Consider the following 17,578-nt stretch of genomic DNA (forward strand, 5'->3'; position numbering starts at 1 on the left):
TCATATCTGCAGGTGGTAAAATTAGTAATGCAGAAATGCCCACCTATTTGATTTATGTTAAGGAGATTAGTTTTACTTAGCAAGTTATTTTGTGTAGTTTATTAGAAATAAAAAGTGATTCATAACTTTGTGTTTAGAGAACCATGCTAGCTCTTATGAGATTGCTTATATTGCTCCTGGGCTGCAGATAGTCAAGCACTCTGATAAGTTTCAAACATTTAATAATATCAGAATCCCTCCCAGGGTCTGTGTCTTGGTTCTCTATGTATGTCTTATCCTCATGTCATAACTCTAGATTGATAAAATTTCTCCTTTCCTTAACTCTGGATATACAGTATCTTCTACAAGTTTTTAAGTAAAAACATGAAGCAAATTTACGGATCACTTCCCATGAAGTAAGTGCCGTCGAGCAGAAATTATGATTATTTCTATTTGGTGGGTGAAGAAACTGAGACCCAGAGAGGTTGAGCAGATGCCCAAAGGTCACACAGCTAGCAAGTGGAAGATCTGGCATTCAGAGCCAACACCTGGCTCTAGTCTGTATTCCCAATCTCTGTCTTGTACTGACTCTAAATTCTGAAAATCCCTGGATTTGAATATATTGGAGTGGGCAAAGGTAGGTTTACAGTTGTACTACAAATCAATAAAACAATAATTACTAAATAATAATACAAGGATAATCTGTTCCATTTTCAACTGTAAACCTACTTTTGCCCATCCTATATTATGTAAATAATACTTTTTTTGTAGCTCACATTTTATTTCATTGTGCAATGCCAGTTTAGAATTTATTTATTTATTTATTTTAATTGTTGTTCAAGTACAGTTTTCTGCCTTTTACCCCCATCCCAGCCCACCTCCCTAGCTCTCCCCACCTCCCTCCTGTTTCCAGCCCCCCTTGTTATTATCCATGTGTCCTTTTCTAAATAATATTAGAAAAATATATTTAAAATTTTTTTTCATTTTTAGTAGATAATGTTGCCTAGGGTAGAGGTTGGAGCACATATTGTTAAGTTTTCAATGATTTTTGAAAATATGTATTTATATCCTAACTTCTAGGAATGCTCTGCAATAATTTTAGTGTAACCTATACCTATGAATTTGGTCAGCCTGAGACAGTTCATGTAGTTGGTGGGGTTTTGACACTGAGGGCCGTGAGTGGTGAGTTTAACTCTTCTCACCAGTTCACAGTCTCCTGCAGCCATCTCGCATCGTGTCATTCAAGGCTCGCCTCATGGAGATAGTTCTGTTTATCGGGACAGCTACCAACCAGTCCTGACCATGGGCTGTAGATGGGAACTCTCGGTAATGTTCACCAGTGTGACCTCCCACTAACAAGTTCCCTTCAGTGATCCCAGCCAGGAAGTCTCTCCTGGGATGTTGACCTGACCAGAGGCACCCTACTTCTATTTGGGAGGAGCTTTTTTACTATGAAACTTCCCATCTTCTCACTGCCCTCTTTACTTCTGCTCACTCTGAGAGAGAAAAGAAGCATATATACATACAACATAGATCACAAGTTTTATAGATTCATGGAATAACACCAGTTTGGCTGACCATAGGAAGTTGTCATTTTCTTTACTGTGATTTATTTATTATTTTTTCATTTTATTTTGATATTGTTGACACTATTACAGATGTCCCGTTCCCCCCCTCCCTGCCCACCTCCGCCCAGCCCCTGCCTCTGCTTCCCTCTGGCCACCACCATACTGATGATGTCTGTGTCTGTGGGTTATGCATATTCGTTCTTTGGCTAATCCCTTCACCTTCTTTCATCCAGTGCCCCCTCCCCTTCCTCGGAAAGTAGTTGTCATTTTTAATGACAGTGAACAATTATTGGTAGCTAACCTAGATTTCTTTCAGCTTTTGACTGTATGCATTCATCAGACCTTTGGGTGCCTTCAGTGTGTCAGGCACTGTGGGGGACATGGCCATTAACAAGTCACTGTCCAGTGGTCTGTCATGCACTGAAGAGACAGGCACGTGGACAGAAAAGTGCAGAGAGAGGAGGACAGTAGTCTCATCTCCCCCGTGCATGGGACCGTGTGTATGTTTTATTTCTTTCTGCTTACAGTTTCGTATTACGCCTCATGGACCTCTACTCCATACACCAAAGCTGTGCCCAAGTGAGTTTAGAAATCTATTAGTGAACAGTGAAATGGAAGATAAAGGAGCCCAGGAAATGAATAACCTTTAAAACTTTTTCCCTTAAGAGTTGAGAATGTATTCACTCTTCTTCATAATACATCTAGATGTATTATGCTTTTTTATTCATTCTTATCACAAATAGATTAATGTCTATCAAAAGGAATTCATTTTGTTTTGCTTTGCTTTGCTTTATATATTGAATCTTGTTTGTTGGATTATTTCTAGGCTGGAAGCCAGGACACTCTAAACTCCATAGCACTGAAGTTTAACATCACTCCCAATAAATTAGTGGAACTAAATAAACTTTTCACACATACTCTTGTTCCAGGCCAGGTAATGATTTTCTTGTTGCATATTACTTTAGAAATTTTACATTTATCTTTTATTGCCACTTTTAATGCCTCATTATTAGTGTCACAAAATTATCATCAATCATAATGTGCATTGGTTCAGTCTTTCCTCTCCTTTGGGTCCAAGAATTCTAACAGCATCTGGTACTTATAAACTGTTCAGAGATGAATGTTTTGCAAATGATTAACACAGTTTACTGAACTATTATTAATTTGTGTTAAAGTACTTTCTAGGGCATCAAGAAAAGTAAAATTAATATGACCATTTTCCCTGTAGAATTTCACACAGATATTCTTAGAATGTTTAATTTAGAATTGTAAGCTTTAGAGTAATCCACTCCTGAGGTATATTATGGCCATTTTTAACATTAAATTAGGCAGAAATTTTTTTGTCATTTTTGTCTTGATTTGATGCCATTTTGACAAAATTACTCAATTCAGCCAAAGGCAGAGACATTTAGCAGGACCATCAAGGAAAGGCCACAGAGATTTTCCTGAGGATCTTAGTACTCTTGTTAAACTGAAAGAATTGCAAATTGTACAATTTTGCCACTCTTGATTAATCCAGCAAAAATTTTTATTATTTGCTACATGATAAGATATTCTTGTCTTTCTCTTTGAAAGCTACATTTAGACATTCAATGTAAATAACCCCGTCATTGGCGGATCTGAGCTGAGGCCAAATTTTCATTCCCATCCACAGGCCTGCTTGGTTGCTATGAGCACGTCTAGTTTCATTGCTGACTTACTAGAGCATCTTCCTGCATCTCTGTGTTTCAGAGTAGATGCGGCTACTTTTAAGTATAACTTCATTCTGGCAATGGTGATATTGTTCTTTACTTTTTTTCCATGGGAAGCACATGAAGCCAACAGGCCATGATTGGCCAGTTTGTACTATTATGCTTTTGGTGTTTGTATGCTTATCAAAAGGAGAAATTAGGATACTGCCAGTACCACATAGTCAAGAAGAAATATGCATTAAAACTTTGAAAAAAATTAATAAATTTTCAACTCTAGGAAAATTACTGCATAATGTATACATTAATGTGATTTATAAGAATGGCCAAAACATATTTCTCATATAGACAGAGCTGGGCAAAAGTAGATTTATAGTTGTGAGTATGCACAACAGAGTTTACTCTTGTATTACTATTTATTCATTAATTATTGTATTATTATTTATTAGTATTATTAACCTACTTTTGCCCAGCCCTTTATCTGGTCTTCCACAATTCCTGACTCACAGATCCTGAAACCCTTGGAACTTTCCAAGTGTTGAGATTGATAAAGGCATCTTTTGTTTTGCAAATGAGGTGCCTTTTGCAAAGCACCTAGGGGTGACAGCTGGTTGCCAGGAGACAACACTGTTATTAGAGTGTTGGAACTTTCAGTTGGTTGTCCCTCCCCCCACACACACTCCCCACACACACACCCTCACCCACACCTACAGGGAGGGGAGAGGTACTGGAGATTTGAATCCATCACCAGTGGCCAGTGATCTAGTTAATTGTAAATGACTATGTAATAAAGCCTCCATAAAAACTCTGGATGACAGGTTAGGAGAGCTTCCAGGTTGGGGAACACATGGAGATTCTGAGAGAGTGGCGAGCCTGGAGAGGGCATGAAGCTCCCTGCCCTTTCTCCATGCCTTGCCCTGTGCATCTCTTTCATGTGGCTATTCCTGAGTTGTATCCTTTTATAATAAACCAGTGACCTAGTAAGTAACATGATTCTCTGAGTTCTGTGAGCTGTTCTAGCAAATTAATCGAACCCAAGGTGGGATTATGGCAACCTATTTGATTTATAGACAGTTGCTCAGAAGTATAGGAGACAACCTGGACTTACAGTTGGCATTCTGAGTTGGAGGGGATTGTTGGAACCTCCAGTATATAGCCAGTTGGTCAAAAGCACAGGTAAGAGCCATGGCTTGGGAGCACAGGGAGGCTGCCAAAATGAGGAGACAAAGAACTATGGCCCAAATGAAAGGACAGATCAAAACTCCAGCCAAAGAACTGGAGATAAGCAGTCTATGAGATGCAGAGTTTAGAACACTGGTTATAAGGATGCTCAAGGAACTTAGTGAGAGCCTCAACAGCATAAAAAAGATCCAGTCAGAAATGAAGGACACACTGATTGAAGTAAAGAACAATTTACAGGGAAACAACAGTAGAGTGGATGAAACTGAGAATCAAATCAATGATTTGGGACATAAGGAAGCAAAAAAATGAGTCAGAACAACAAGAGGAAAAAAGAATTAAAAAAAATGAGGGTAGTATATGCAGCCTTTGGGACAACTTCAAGTATTCCAACTTTCATATCTCAGGGATGCCAGAAGGAGAAGAGAAAGAGCAAGAAATTGGAAATCTGTTTGAAAAAATAATGAAAGAAAACTTCCCTAATTTGGTAAAGGAAATAGACATGCAAGTCTTGGAAGCACAGAGAGTCCCAATCAAGTTGGACCCAAACAGGCCCACTCCAAGACATATCATAATTAAAATGCCAAAGGTTAAAGATAAAGAGAGAATCTTACAAGCAACAAGAGAAAAGCAGAGTGTTAGCTCCAAAGGAGTTTCCATAAGACTATAGCTTATTTCTCAAAAGAAACCTTGCAGGCAAGAAGAGGCTGTCATGAAGTATTCACAGTGATGAAAAGCAAGGACCCACAGCCAAGACTGATCTATCCAGCAAAGCTGTCATTTAGAATGGAAGGGCAGATAAAGTGCTTCCCAGATAAGGTAAAGGAGTTCATCATCATCAAGCTATTATTACATGAAATGTTATAAGGGACTTATTTTTTAAAAAGGAGATCAAAACTATGAACATTAAAATTACAATTTAACAACTACCAACAACTGAATATAAACAATAAAAACAAACTAAGCAAACAACCAGAACAGGAAAAGATCATATTTATGGGGGTCATTGGGAGTGTTGTCAGCTGGGACAGGGAAGGGGCAGACAAGGGGAAATGGTTCAGGGATCAAGCAGCATAGCCCTGGCTGGTGTGACTCACTGGATGGAGTACTGGCCTGCAAACCGAAGGCTCGCTGGTTTGATTCCTAGGCAGGGCACGTGCCTGGGTTGCAAGCTGGGTCCCCAGTTGGGGGTGTGAGAGAGGCAACTAATCAGTTTATCTCTCACACATGAATGTCTCTCTTAAAATAAATCTAAAAAAAAAAAAGAAGCAGCATAGTTTCTAGGAACACAATAAATAGGATGATATTAAAAGTAGTATAGGAAAGGAAGAAGCCGAAGAATCTACATGCATGACCCATGGACATGAAATAAGGGGGGGATTGCTGAAGGGAAGAGGGGTACAGGGTGGAGGGAGATAAAGGGAAAAAAATGGGAGAACTGTAAAAGCATAATAAAATATAAAAACATTACTGGAGGGGTGGGAGAGAGTGAATAACAGTATCGGATAGATATTATATTATTAACTCTGAATTGTTTTATAACACTAGAGGTCACCATTTTAAGGTTATATGATTGTATTTGATATATGCCAAAAGGTAGCATGTCTCATTAAGAGTGTGAATAGCAAGATCATAATAATATTTCAAGACCTAGAACATTTTGCAGAAGGAGGCTATTTTGTAATATCTTTGGGGATTTTTAGGGTTTTGTTGTTGTTTAGGAAACCCAGACAGTGATGGAAGAGAAAGTATTTAGATTATTGATATTACATTGTATACTTTATCATATAAGGAGCTTACTACATTCTCACTCAGGGCCTGCTTAGAGTCAGCAAACCTGGATTTGTTTCATTTCTCCCTGACACAGTTGTTATATTTAGAAGCATGCTATGCTTCTCCCTCCTCTCTTCCCCCATCCAAATGCTGTAGAGTGTACTGTTCAAGGCTTCATTGGACCCATCTGCTTCACATGGCCTGTGCAGAATACTCACCTCTGTGAGCTTCTGCAGTGTCTACAGAAGGGTTTGGTACCCTTTGCACTGCACATGATTGGATTACTGCATATTGTTTCGTGGATTAGTCTAGAAGTCCTCAAGCTGCTTATGAGTCCAGCTAGGTCTGAGTCATGCACCTAAATGATGCTGTGTGGAGAGACTGCTCTAAACTTAACTGAGGTTTGCCCGATTCTTGGTACTCACCTTGGTTTTTTTTTTCCCCCATTCTCAGGTACTTTTTGTGCCTGATGCCAACTTTCCTTCTAGTACCTTAAGATTATCATCATCCAGTCTTGGTGCTACTGTCTCCCCTTCATCATCAGATGCAGAATATGATAAACTCCCTGTATGTATGTCCTTTACGTACTGTAGTTTATATTTACATATGAACTTATAGAGTATATTGTTACAGAATTCCACATGCTCTTTTTCACAGGATTTCATATTAAATTATCCCCAGAGGAGCAGGGTTAAGTGTAATTTGTTGTTAGCTGAGAAAATGTATTTTATCCAAAAGAAGCCTGTTTACCTTTAAGGTCTCAAAGCCAAAGAAACATGCCTTGTATATATAAAAGTATGAAGTTAAACTCTCACCGAGACTGATAGTTTATTTGTACTACTTTTATTCCTTTTTCTAAAGAAGTTGAACCATGAGTCAAATGTGAATTCATTTCTTTAGATTATTTTCCAAAGACATTGGATGAGCCATTTTGGGGGATTAATACGTATGCATTCTTTAAAAAATTTCGCTTTGATTTAGGTACTTATTTTTATATATGTCATATTTTTGAATGACAAAAGGCATTTGTCTTATTTATGTTTAAGATAAATAGAAATGGGTTTACAGGGAATTTTGTGGCTTGATTTATATAAATAATGTTTTGAAAAATTGCTTCCATTTGATTTGGGAAATTTTCACTTTTTAAAGGATGCTGACTTAGCAAGAAATGCCATAAAACCCATTGAAAGAGTCCTATCATCTACTTCTGAAGAAGATGAGCCGGGCGTGGTGAAATTTTTAAAAATGAATTGTCGATACTTCACTGATGGAAAGGTATTGTGGCAGTGTACTTTGTTTCCTTGTCATGGAATCTATGGAAAACTAAAGCAGGTTTCAAATTACTGAAAGCAGTCTATATTGAATTCACTTCCCCAAAGTGTCTGCATAAGATTTCCCAAGTGCCCATTAATTTTCCCCAGTTGAATGCTTGGCACTTTACTTATTGAGGGGAATGTGATCATTGCGTAGAAATATGCTTTTTTCTTGACCCTAGATTTATAATTTTTAGTTCTTGGCCTACAAATTATTAGGGAGACAGCATAGTATATGTTTAACACAAATGCTGGAGTCAGACTTGCTGAATTTAAATTCCAACTCTGGCATGCATTAGCTCTGAGGCCATGGACAAGGTATTGAAATTCCCTAAGCTTCCATTTTCCTCATCTGTAACATAGGAACAGTAATAAAAGTTAACCAGTAGGGTATTGTAATTAAAAGGGCAAATTCATGTAAACAACTTAGTACGTAACCTGGAAAATGGCACGTTCTCAACCCTTTAGTTGCCAAAGATGCTGGTATTAAAATGTATGCTGTTGTGTGTTTAGTTTTTTTGGTTGTTGGTGTTTTTTACAAAGAACGAATCCAACTTTTAGCAACGCTCTGAAGAAGGGGTTGTGTTGATATAGAGTGAATTCCTGTTCTGATAGTACAGACTTGCCATCGAGTCTGCACTACCCTTTATTTTCCAAAGAAAAGGAAAATGCAGTATTAATATTGACTTATAATAATTCTTGAGATGCAAGCATTTCTACACAGGTTGTCACTGAAGTCATTCAGAGTACACAGTGAAGTATTGACCTAAATGGGGCCATCTGTATCCTGCGCTGTATGGCAGATAATATGCTTGGGGCCACCAAGATCTGTAGTATGAACTGGCCGCGCTTTAGACTTTTAAGTTCCTGCCAAACTGCTGGTTTTTGCTTTTAATTTCCATAGTTCAGCTATCTTCACTTCTGCAAAAATTTTATATTCCTGTTTGTGTCGAATTTTCCCAGATGTAGGCTCTCTAAACATTTTAGAGAGAAATGTGAGGACTGTTCTTTGGCACCATGACTTGGAGACAGCTGCTATCTTAGCAGAGTCCCATACCCTTGCCGGACACGTGGTGGATATGTACTGAGTGAATTGTAAACACCTGGTTCTCAATCAGTAAAGCATCTGGGACAGCCCTCTCATTTTACAGACAGGAATTGGGGAATCTGAGACTTCTATGTGTAACGCAAGATCCCAGCACAGTTACACTATTGTAGTAGCAATGCTAGAACCAGGCATGGTTGATAGCCACAGGGAGTCCAGTCTGTCTTCCCTGCCTCACCACACAGCACTCGACACTGCATTTCTTCAGCCTGTTTTTCCAGCCTTCTTAAAGAGGATGTGATCGTCATGCAGTATGCTGTGGTTCACCAAAATCAGCAGAATGACACACGAATTCGTTAAAGCTCCTGTGGTAGTTGCTTCCTGCCTGTAGTAATTCCGTCCTGTCCATTTGTCCTACAGGGTGTGGTCGGTGGTGTCATGATCGTCACTCCTAACAACATCATGTTTGACCCTCACAAATCCGACCCCCTGGTCATTGAAAATGGGTGCGAGGAGTACGGCCTCATTTGCCCCATGGAGGAGGTGGTTTCCATTGCCCTCTACAATGACATTTCCCACATGAAGATCAAAGATGCCTTACCATCGTAAGAGATGTTTCTTGTTTATCAGAAAAAGATGGGGTGGTAGGGAGTGGTTCTTGAAAGAATTAAATGCAATTAAAAAGTGAGAGCATTGGCCAGAAGCAAGAGATTGTGTGGAGGTAAATTTGAACGTGAAAGATTTGTGCACTAAATTTAAGAAAGTAGAAAAATGAGAGGGAGTGGCAGTGATAAAGTCAGTGGCAGGGAAGGGTTGAACATAGGAAAATGAAAGAAGAAATGCGAACAAGTGAGCACAGAGAAATGGTATTTGTTTGGTTTATTTTTTTTTTTTTTGAAAAGCAATGCATATTTTAAATGAATTTATGAAAGAAGAAATAAAATTTTTCTGAAAGAATCTTAGTGTTTTTCTCTCAGTTTAATTGTTAAGCTGAGTAATGTTCTTTATTCAAATTTTGGGATAGGCTGTCTTCTCAGCTCATGTCTCCCCTCAGTCCTGCACAGCACTGGGCAGCAGCCACTGTCCCTGTGGCCAGACTACCTTAAGTGGCGTGAGGAGGGCGTTACTCTGGGTTGTTTTGTCTGTGAAGTGTGGGTGAATGTTACTTTAGTCCTGATTGGCTTTGCCTTATAAAACTGAGTTAGTTAGCCCTGGCTGGTGTAGCTCAGTGGACTGAGCGCAGGCTGCGAACCAAAGTGTCACAGGTTTGATTCCCAGTCAAGGTGCATGCCTGGGTTGCAGGTCATGACCCCCAGCAACCGCACACTGATGTTTCTCTCTCTCTCTCTTTCTCCCTCCCTTCCCTCTCTAAAAATAAATAAATAAAATCTAAAACAAAACAAAACTGAGTTAGTTAGTAAATTAGGTAAGTTAGTTTTTTTTTTTAAGGAATTTCCCCATGAAGAACGAGAAAGAGGGTTAAGAAAGATCAGGGAATTGATTTCCTTGTAGAAATAATCTGGTTCTTACTGTCATTTTGTTAATTTGCCTGTTTCTATATATACTGTAGTAGGAAATCTTTAGAAACCCTTAGTGATAGGAAGGTAGTGAGGCAAAGCTGTGGGTCCTAACAGTGCAAAGGGAACCTGGTCCTTGGAACTCATGAAAAGGAGGGAAGGTAACTAGGGAAGTAACTGGGGAACCACAAAGTTCTTGGGGTTTATGCCAGGAGGTTCCCCTGGACTGTTATAGTCCTCAGTATCTGATCTACTTGGCCCTTACCCAACTCCAAGCCACTGAAGCTAGCACTAAACATGGGTACTGACACAGTTTCTAAACTCCACTGGAAGTGAGAGGTTTAGGAGATAGTCCTGTGCAATGATTAGGTCCGGAGCCACACTCATGGGTTCTCCAGCTCTGCCACTTATGGCTTCATGACCTGCATGAGTTAATCTCAAACCTGAGTCTTCTCATTGCAAAATGGAATGAATAGTATTATTCAGCTTATATAGTGCTACTGTAAGAACTAAGTGCATTGATATACCAAAACTCTTAGAAAATAGCCTGATATCTAATAGGGGTAGGCTGTTATTGTGTAAACCTTTAATTCATATCTGAAACTCTGTTCACTGTGCCATGGAAGTCTTGTAATCCTTGTGGATCGAGGCTTCTAATACATCTTAGTGTATGAAGAGGTGTGGGTCCTGGGCCTTCCCCTTGAGGAGCCTGCAGTCTGCTGGGTACAACAGACAGGTGGACAGAAGCAGTCGAAGGCCCTGTACACACAGAAGTGTCCACAGCATTCCATGAGAACCAAATGAAGGAGTGTCCTACTGCCTTGGAGTCTTCGATGGAGGTAGAGAAGAGGCAGTGAGGAATTAGTTTTGGAAAGAAAGAATGAACATTGTGTTCTCTGTGGAAAGAGGAAAGAAGATAATAGGTAAAGATATAGTTGAGGGCGGCAGTGCATGATCAGGCAAATAAGGGCGTTTCTTCCCTCTTGATGAGTTCTAATGGAATAATACCATTGTGTGTCTTCAGCTTAGGATGTTAAGTATCCTTTTAAATAATAGAAAGGGAAAATACATCTTTACAGAAAGATTTCTCTCATTGTGAGATTGTGTTTAATGATCTGGGATACAGGGCTAATGGCATACCTGGGAGAGACAGAAGAGTTAAGAACTAACTGGCTGCTAATGTGGTGAAATTATTTCAGACTCATGCACTGATTCCTGCTTTTGACACAGGTATATAAAGACTTTTCAGTCTAATGAACAACATATGCACCAATGAGCAGAACAAATTATATGAGTGCAATCAGTGTGAAATGCACTTAGTATTATTGACTTCAGAATTCCATCACTTGTTTAAAAATTGAAAATTGATTAACATGTTATTATTACTAAAAATTATATGGTAAAATAAGAACTATAGATTATCTAGCTGCCGTGTGCAAATTGTGTGTGCATGTATAAAATCTCTCCATCTTCAACTTCAAGCTTTGTATTTTTTGTGTAGGACATTTTATAATTGCAGCTGCCATAGAAAACAGGCAGGGAGCAACTGAAAGGATTATTGATCATCATTAGCTGCCTGGCTGAGTCCAGAAGACATTCATCAGCAGCAGATTGGGTTGACACAACTATGTACTTTGCCCCGGCAGTGCTTGGCAGCTGCAGTGCAGAAAAAGCAGATGACTAAATTAATCTCAGCTTGGATTGGAACGAAAAACAAGGAGGGAGGGGTAGACAAGAAGGTAATACAGGAGGCTGAGTAGAGGCAAATGTATTCTTTCTGGGGGCCGAGCTAAGTAGATAAGGAAGCGATGAGAAAGGGGTTTGGATGTTCGTGGAAGAAAGTATTCCTTATTAACCAAATATGTGAAAAGCTAGGTTTCTTTGTTGCAGGCCTTTTATAGCCTTTAATATGCCAAATTAAATTTTGGGCCCTAACATGGAATTTATGCCAAATTACACTAATTCATTTGACTCTAGGATATGATCAAGCCTTTTTAGGAAAAAAAAAGTATTTCTGAAATCTGAAAATGTTCTTTTCAAAAAGGGTTTTTCTGTCTCTGTTTTTAACCCAGTGTAAATGCTGAGGAAAGTGAAAACATGGATTACTCCAGATATTTCCAGTCTTGGTTTAAGACATATGTTTTTTGACTATCTTAAATTTGGGAGAACATGTTTAGTCAGTATTTTTATATAACTCAAATATGGGTAGTAAAGAAAAAATTGACTGCAGCCCAGGTTAGGAAGTTTCAGCGGATAAAACCAGTTGCCCATTGCCATAAAGTAAAATGATAACTGTTATAAAATGAAAGAGTTAAGAAATTTAGGTATTGTAAGAGCTTCTTTGATTTACATCTCTATAAATTTTTAAGTTATAAAATGGAATAGGCAGTATATGCTGTTCCAGTAGTAATGGAAGCTTCTTCTTGCTCTCTCGGGAATAGAAGGATGTCGGTCATTGGAAGCATTAGATCCTAAGTCATGAAACCTGAAACTAGGGTTCAGGGCCAGTCACTTAAATGTGTAGCTACTCAATCTATGAGCATTCAGAATTAATTACTGGTTTGGCTTGTGTACTACATTATAAAAAAAAAAGCTTTTCATATCTAAGGAATTTTAGTCATAGTACTAAGATGTTTCCTCTGCTTTGTCTTTTCCTTCATTAAATCAGAACATCATTTCATCACTAAAAGCTGGTAGTGACAGCTCTGTGTTCATAAATGACTGCAAACACCGTCCATGTCTCCTAGCAGGATGTGCAGCTTTCGCAGTTTTGTTTTGCCACTTCTGGTTGATTTATGTTTCATTTTGAAGTTAATTTTTTAAATTTAATTTTCTTATTCTGAAATCATTTACCCGTTAATTTAAGTTGTGGCATATTTATGTTTTGGTTTTTGGCTGGGTTTTGTTTTGGTTTTTGCTTTTCCTCCATTTTGTTTTTGGTTTTGTTTTTAACATTCCATGTGCACCCACCATTTTTCCCTCAACAGTGACCTACCTCAGGATCTTTGTCCTCTGTACAGGCCTGGAGAATGGGAAGACCTAGCTTCAGAAAAGGATATCAACCCGTTTAGTAAGTTCAAATCTCTCAGCAAGGATAAACGGCAGCCGAGTGAAGAGAGAACCATCACTTCAGATTCCAAATCAACACAGCCTTTGGAGAAACCAACAGAACACACACATACGAAGCCCTCGGACAGCTTGGTGTCAGGAAAGTTAAAGGACCTGGAATCCTCTGTGGAGGCCACCAATGGATCTACCACAGTAACCGAGGTCAGCAAAGGACCCTCTGGCACTCATACTGCATCTAAATCTATAGCCAAAGAAAATTCCCTTTTAGGAGGAGAAGATGACTTCGTTGACTTGGAAGAACTTCCCTCTCAAAATGATAGCAGAATGGACAAAAGAGACACCTCAAAGGAGTGCCTTTCTCTTGACCCAGAGGAGCAAAAGAAGGCTAAGGCACAGATAATCAGTTCTGCTATGGAAATGCAGGTGCAGTCAGCCCCAGACTTTTCAAGAACAGAGAGTGATGCTGAACTGAAGGGGGCCCTAGATTTAGAAACCTGTGAGAAGCAAGATGAAATGCCGGAGGTGGACAAGCAGTCTGGCTCTCCAGAAAGCCAGATGGAAAACACACTGAACATACATGAAGATCTAGATAAGGTTAAACTTATTGAATATTATCTTACTAAAAACAAAGAAGGGTCACAGTTATCGGATAACTTGCAGGAGACAGAATTAAGTGACGGCAAAAGTATCGAGCCAGTGGGAATAGATATCACCCTTAGTAGTTCTCTTCCCCAGGCTGTTGAACCCCCAGCTGAGGGCAATAAGGACCCTGATAAAAACTGGGTGAAAGAAAAAACACCCCATCCCCTGCAACTAGGCTCTTCTACAGAAGAAAATATGAGTAAAGAGCCTCTAGACGACTCTTTGGAATCTGCTCTGGACAATAGCTGTCAAGGTGCACAAGTGGATAATAAATCTGAAATCCAGTTGTGGCTGTTGAAGAGAATTCAGGTGCCCATTGAAGGTAAGCCACTTTGCTTCAATGTCTTTATCTTCTGTGGTATGGTCACCTTTCTTAAACGTGCACATGCAGTAGCACAACTAGTACGATCGTTTGAGAACAATATTTTCTTAATAGAGCATGTCTTTACTGATATGTTAATAATTGGAAAATACTAGCAATATATGGTATCTAATTTGAAACTTCAGATGGCATAGATTTTTAATCTTATTTTAATCTTTTAAGTTACTCTCCTTTTTTACTTTGAATTTCTAAGTCTAAAGGAGTTTCAAATATGTTTTGAAGACATTTCAGTTCTAGCCTGTTACATTATGGTGTGATTGGGTCCTCCATATCATTGATTAAGAGTATTCTTGTAATTGTCACAATTTCCCACTGTTTGGTATTTTCTGGTTTTTATGCTTGTTCATAATATGTAGCCTCTCATGTGATGGAGACCAATCTGAAATGTCCCAAGCTTTCTCCTTTTGTGTTCTAGAAGGTCTGAAAAGTGTAATTAGTCCCAATGTGATGATGGTGTATGATGTTTCTGCCATATGTTTTGACTTCTCATCACTGAGAAGGGATTAAACACTGTTCTTTGTAAGCTGAAAGGTTTTACTGTCATCAATATTGTCACTATTGAAGATATTTTGCATATGTGATTCAGATATTCTTCCTTCAAAAGAAGAGAAAAGCAAGACTCCACCCATGTTTCTGTGCATTAAAGTGGGAAAACCAATGAGAAAATCCTTTGCCACTCACTCTGCAGCCATGGTCCAGCAGTACGGCAAGCGAAGGAAACAGCCCGAGTACTGGTTTGCTGTCCCTCGGGAGAGGTGAGTGTGGGCTAACATGGAAAAGCTGTTGGTCAGCTAGAGTCTAGTTGCATCTTAATTATTTTTACTTAATCTTAAAATACTTCATTTTATCCTTAAATAAGAGATTTCTCATGTACATTTTAGAATTTCTAGAAGAATATTATTTGAGTAGCTACCTGCTGAAGGGTGGTTTCAGTCTAGCAAATTGGAGGTCATTATTGGTACTGTGTGCGGAACCACTTTCACAACTTTCTACGCAGTTGAATTTTAAATGAAAGAAGACTTAGGTATTTTCAGGTGCCGGTAATTAGAAGTGCTCTTCCGTTGAGGAGCAAGGAGTTCTGTGGAGCAGATCCAAACCCCTCTAATGCTGGAGAGAGGCATGACTGTAGTTTTTAAAGTGCTTATTGTTCTGGGGAACTGAAGATTGCTTTGGCCTCGTGGAGGGAATATCTTCGACTCAGCAGCTTGAGAAACGTGACATGAGATCACGTGGGTAGGCTTCAGGGAGGATATCCCTCCAGAGATTTGCATTTTGAATTACCAACAAAGAAATTTTATTGGTTATATCACAGTCCAGGAGAGCACATAGTGCATAGAAATTCTTCAGCAGTGCATCACTGAATTCATTTTTATAATAAAAACAGGAAACATAGTTTTAGAAGAAATTATTTTCCTTTAGTGTATGTGGTAGAATAAAAATGCCTTAAGAAAGGCCTTGAAGTTAGTTTTCAAAATTGTTAAACTGACACATACTTCTTTTGCCTGACCATTCATCAAACACCAGCATCTGGGCAGAAATTCTGGCACACACCTGCCAAGAATACACACTTAGTGAACTTCCTTAAGCATGAATTACTAATAATAAAGCAAAATTAAATTCCAAGCAAGGGTACACTTCCAGGCTGATTGGTATCCAGAATGAGAATTCTCACCAGGAATTGTCTTATTTTAATAAATATACTTTAATTTGAAAAACAAATGGGACTTAAAATTTTGGAAAGAGTTAGTTGGATTTTAGTTAATGAATTCACTAATATCTTTTCACTGTCTTAGACACACACCTACATTAACATGAACATTAAACATAATTTGTTTTGTATTTATGTCATATACACCTCTACCCATGCCTGCAACCCCCGCAGCATCTCACTGAAACTTTAATCTAGGGATATTGTGGAGACAAAACAAAAATGTGTCTGTTATTATTATTTTAATATGTTTCCACGGAAGCAATGTAAATTTGTTTAGTCCTATTAAAATCAGAGTTTGAAAATCAAGTGTGACAGCCAGACAATACCTTAGAGATTGAAGCCAACTCCTGATTTTGTAAGCCAGAACAACCAAGCACTGGAACGTTCAGCCATGTGAACGTCAGGGGTCTATCAGAAAAACTACCCATCACATACAGCATTTCTCCCCTTGGAAAATGTATTATTTATAACATGAGGAAGGGGAATCTTCTAGAATAATTATAGCAACCTCACACATGTAGTTAATTTTACTGTCATTCTTTAACCCAGAAGAAGTCTGTAATGCTGAAATGGTACTTCTCTTTGACCTTTCACACAAGTGATTTTTTTGTGAGCTATTTAAAGTAGGTCACTTGTTGAATTTCATTATATTGTATTTTATACTTAGTGTCCTTTACTTATCTGTCTTTGGCTAGCAAATAACCTGGCAATACTTACTTTTCTTTCTTGAACTATTAAATAAACAAAGATTGTCTGGGAGGCATCATAGCTCACTGTATTAATGATGGATTTTTTGTGTATGTGTTTGGAAATTTTTGTTTTAATTGCTCCTTTATGTATCTCCATTTCAACCCACCTTAAAGGAAGCCACACTGTAGCTTAAGATTGAGAAAGATGGAGAAATCTTATTGTTAATTCCCACTCAGACGTCCAGGTGCACAGTAAGAAATAAGAAAAGCTTATGTTTATTTTTAATTTATGCAATTCTTTAGGACATAAGGCTCAAAAAAGTCCTTAAGGAACCAAGAAGTAGCATGCAATGATTTTCTTACTCTGATGGTGATTTCTGGATTCCCTTGCTAGAAGAAACTAAGCATTTCTACTTGCCTTTCTGCTTAAATGGATCTTTACATGCATTAAAGTTTCAGCAGCCGAGTTCCGTCCTAGCAGTGGCTCCCTTTCTTGGTTACAGTGTCCTCTCATAGACCTTCCAGACATGACAACTTATTGTCATCTGCTCATGCGCCAAAGCTCCTTGTCGCAGGAGAACAATATTTTGGTGTTGACATGACTTTACAAATGGTTTCACTATTCCTCTCTATGCTTCTTAAAAATCTTTGTGCTTTTTTCTTTTTGTTTTTATTACTAAAAGTTAATTCTACCAAAAATATCCCCTCTGCATTTACAGCATGCTCTCTAGCTTGTTTAACTCCATCATTGAACGAATAGTGCGCCGAGTGAGAAAATGGGGAGGGCGGAGGGCAGGGAAAGCGTGGATGGGGAGCTGCCTGTAGTGTCTGTCTCCTTTGCTGTCAGTGCACACTTGTTATCAAATTTTAGATCCTAAAAATTAGAAATAAAAAGTAGTTTAAAACTGCCTAAATACATACTGTTTTTATTTAACTCTGTTGAAGTTGTCAAAAGATCTAAGACAACCGTGGATCCAAAATGCTGCTAGTTCTTCTTGCACACTGATCCTCTGCTGCTTGAGA

The 17,578-nt window shown here is 38.6% G+C and overlaps 1 protein-coding gene across 7 annotated transcripts in view; it reads left to right on the forward strand.

Moving 5' to 3' along the window:
- Positions 1 to 17,578, forward strand: part of NCOA7 (nuclear receptor coactivator 7) — a 135,715-nt gene that overhangs the window by 76,727 nt on the left and 41,410 nt on the right. For 5 of the 7 annotated variants that reach the window (XM_036024654.1, XM_028509122.2, XM_028509125.2 and 2 more), the window contains 6 exons: positions 2,374 to 2,481; positions 6,641 to 6,754; positions 7,337 to 7,462; positions 8,966 to 9,150; positions 13,050 to 14,095; positions 14,742 to 14,910. In XM_036024654.1, coding sequence (XP_035880547.1) covers positions 2,374 to 2,481; positions 6,641 to 6,754; positions 7,337 to 7,462; positions 8,966 to 9,150; positions 13,050 to 14,095; positions 14,742 to 14,910 — 1,748 coding nt within the window. The remainder of the gene's footprint in view (positions 1 to 2,373; positions 2,482 to 6,640; positions 6,755 to 7,336; positions 7,463 to 8,965; positions 9,151 to 13,049; positions 14,096 to 14,741; positions 14,911 to 17,578) is intronic. The other 2 variants (XM_028509127.2, XM_028509126.2) reach the window with 1 other exon arrangement.

Source organism: Phyllostomus discolor, chromosome 4, assembly GCF_004126475.2.
Source record: "Phyllostomus discolor isolate MPI-MPIP mPhyDis1 chromosome 4, mPhyDis1.pri.v3, whole genome shotgun sequence".
Classification (NCBI taxonomy): domain Eukaryota; kingdom Metazoa; phylum Chordata; class Mammalia; order Chiroptera; family Phyllostomidae; genus Phyllostomus; species Phyllostomus discolor.